The following is a 2,500-nucleotide window of genomic DNA, read 5'->3' on the forward strand; positions in this document are numbered from 1 at the left end:
CTGTGTGTGTCTGTCTGTCTGTGTCTGTGTCTCTGTGTCTGTGTCTCTGTGTCTGTGTCTCTGTGTCTGTGTCTGTGTCTGTGTCTGTGTCTGTGTGTATATATCTGTTTTGTGTATAGCTGTCAGGGCATGTCTGTATGTTGCTCCATGTATGTAGGTATGAGTCAGGTGTTATGCTGTTTTTGCGATGTGTATGGTTTAATCTAGTCTATCTTCAGGCGTAGATTTAGATACTCCACCGTTTCTCAGTGGATCTATATGTGAGGGTTTTGTGAACACACACTTTTCTGGGAGTCCAGGATCGGCATGCATCTGTCATCATTGATGTCGGCGTGATGCATGGGAAAGAGACGGTAGCCGTGGTGACAGGTGACAGACAGCTCCATCCTCCACAGGACAGAAAGCTGATATTTGTTGTGATGGCTCCTTGGAAGTCAGCCCGTGATAGAGAGCATTGATCCCCCCCCCCCCCCCTCTCGTTTATTTGGCTTTAATTTGCTCTCCGGGGACGTCCCCCCTCAGTGTGTCTGCATCTCAGTGCATTTGTCACATGTGTTCAATCGATGGCGTCATGCCCGAGAGATTTGTTTGGTGTTGCATGAAAACTTAACAGAGGAGAAGACGAGTACACCTGCCGATGAAAGGCAGAGGAAAGGGATATGCATTTTCCACTCCACTCTGGGGCTGTTGCCTTATCGCCTGTTTTAGATGCTGAAACATCAGTGTTTGTGTGTGTGTGTGTGTGTCCTCAGGAGTTCCAGTGAGCAGTCGTGTGTCCGCTAAGATCCAGCAGCTAGTGAACACCCTCAAGATGCCCCGGCGACCCCCCCTCAGAGAGTTCTTCGTTGACGACTTTGAAGAACTCCTAGAAGGTTAGCCTTAGCCGTTAGCCTTCTCTTGATGTCTCTCATCACACTGCTTTATAGACCTTATATTATTATGAACATAACAGTACATCTAATGTAGTTTTGGATTGAGGCCAGAAGGACACATCCATTGAGTTAATGTTTCATAATATAACCATGAAATGCAACAACAACAACAACAACAACCTCACAAACATGTTTTTTGTGTGTGCGCACCCGTGTCTATGAATGCATCGAAACACAACAGTCCAGCAGCCGGACCCCAACCAACCCAAGGCAGAGGGGGCCCCGATGTTGACCATGCGCGGCGATCAGCTGGGGGTGGTGACCAACTGGCCCCCGTCCCTGGAGGCCGCCCTGCAGCGCTGGGGCACCATATCGCCCAAAGCCCCCTGCCTCACCACCATGGACACCAACGGCAAGCCTCTCTACGTCCTCACCTATGGTAAGTGTGGTGGCCAATTCTAAGTCTTAAACTATTTTCACAATCAGAAAGTCAAGACTCAGGACGTGTTGTTCCAACGGATTTACTGTAGTACATTAAGCCACAGCAAAGAGATGTATACCGGAAATAGATCTGCGCCAACATCTTTAAAACCTAACCTGACACTCCCACTCCAGCCATGAATGGCTAACCCTGTAACCAATTATATCCTTAACCTCTAACCTGACTCCATCCAATCAGAAAGCTTCCATGGTATACAATACCACACCCATTTTAACCAAGCTACACTCATTCAACAGGTATCTGATAAATCCATTCCTTATTCATTTGAAAATATCCCACATAAGCTAGCCTCGCTGCTAACTCTACTACTAATGTGCTACTAATGGCAGTCTAGGCCTTATGCTAACGCTTATGCAGTAGCACCCTTAAAACGCTAACACAGCGCACTACTCAACTAGTAGAATATGTCAACACCGCACTATGGTTACCTTTGGTCAACACCGCTCACCTCATCCTGACATGTACTGACTGCTGGTTAAGTGTGTGTGTGTCGACTGACTGAACGTGTGGAAAGCTCACCTCATCCTGACATGTACTGACTGCTGGTTAAGTGTGTTTGTGTCGACTGACTGAACGTGTGGAAAGCTCACCTCATCCTGACATGTACTGCTGGTTAAGTGTGTTTGTGTCGACTGACTGAACGTGTGGAAAGCTCACCTCATCCTGACATGTACTGACTGCTGGTTAAGTGTGTTTGTGTCGACTGACTGAACGTGTGGAAAGCTCTATCACCTGATAAGTCATGATTTCTCATGCGCCCACACTGAGGAGCTCTCTGCCTGCCATCTTGGACATCATGGGTGAGGAGGGCATGGCTGTGCTGAGGGTTTGCAGTGTGTGTTTACGGTGTGTCTCTGGTGTATGGAGACACAAATGCCTGGGTGTGTGTATCTGTGTGTGTGTGTGTGTGTGTGTGTGTGTGTGTGTGTGTGTGTGTGTGTCTCTGGTGTATGGAAACACAAATGCCTGGGTGTGTTTTTCGTGTGAGTGAGTTTTCCTCTCCTCTCTGTGCACTGGGTGCTGTGTTCCTTCTCCCTGCTGTTGGTAACGGTTGATCGCTCGCCCTCTCTCTCACACACACACACACACACACACACACACACACACACACATCTGCACACACATC

The 2,500-nt window shown here is 48.1% G+C and overlaps 1 protein-coding gene across 7 annotated transcripts in view; it reads left to right on the top strand.

Moving 5' to 3' along the window:
• dip2ca (disco-interacting protein 2 homolog Ca) overlaps positions 1-2,500 on the top strand; it is a 110,507-nt gene that overhangs the window by 62,970 nt on the left and 45,037 nt on the right. For all 7 annotated transcript variants that reach the window (XM_031583701.2, XM_031583703.2, XM_031583702.2 and 4 more), the window contains 2 exons: positions 753-872; positions 1,114-1,311. In XM_031583701.2, coding sequence (XP_031439561.1) covers positions 753-872; positions 1,114-1,311 — 318 coding nt within the window. The remainder of the gene's footprint in view (positions 1-752; positions 873-1,113; positions 1,312-2,500) is intronic.

Source organism: Clupea harengus, chromosome 17, assembly GCF_900700415.2.
Source record: "Clupea harengus chromosome 17, Ch_v2.0.2, whole genome shotgun sequence".
In the NCBI taxonomy this organism is placed as follows: domain Eukaryota; kingdom Metazoa; phylum Chordata; class Actinopteri; order Clupeiformes; family Clupeidae; genus Clupea; species Clupea harengus.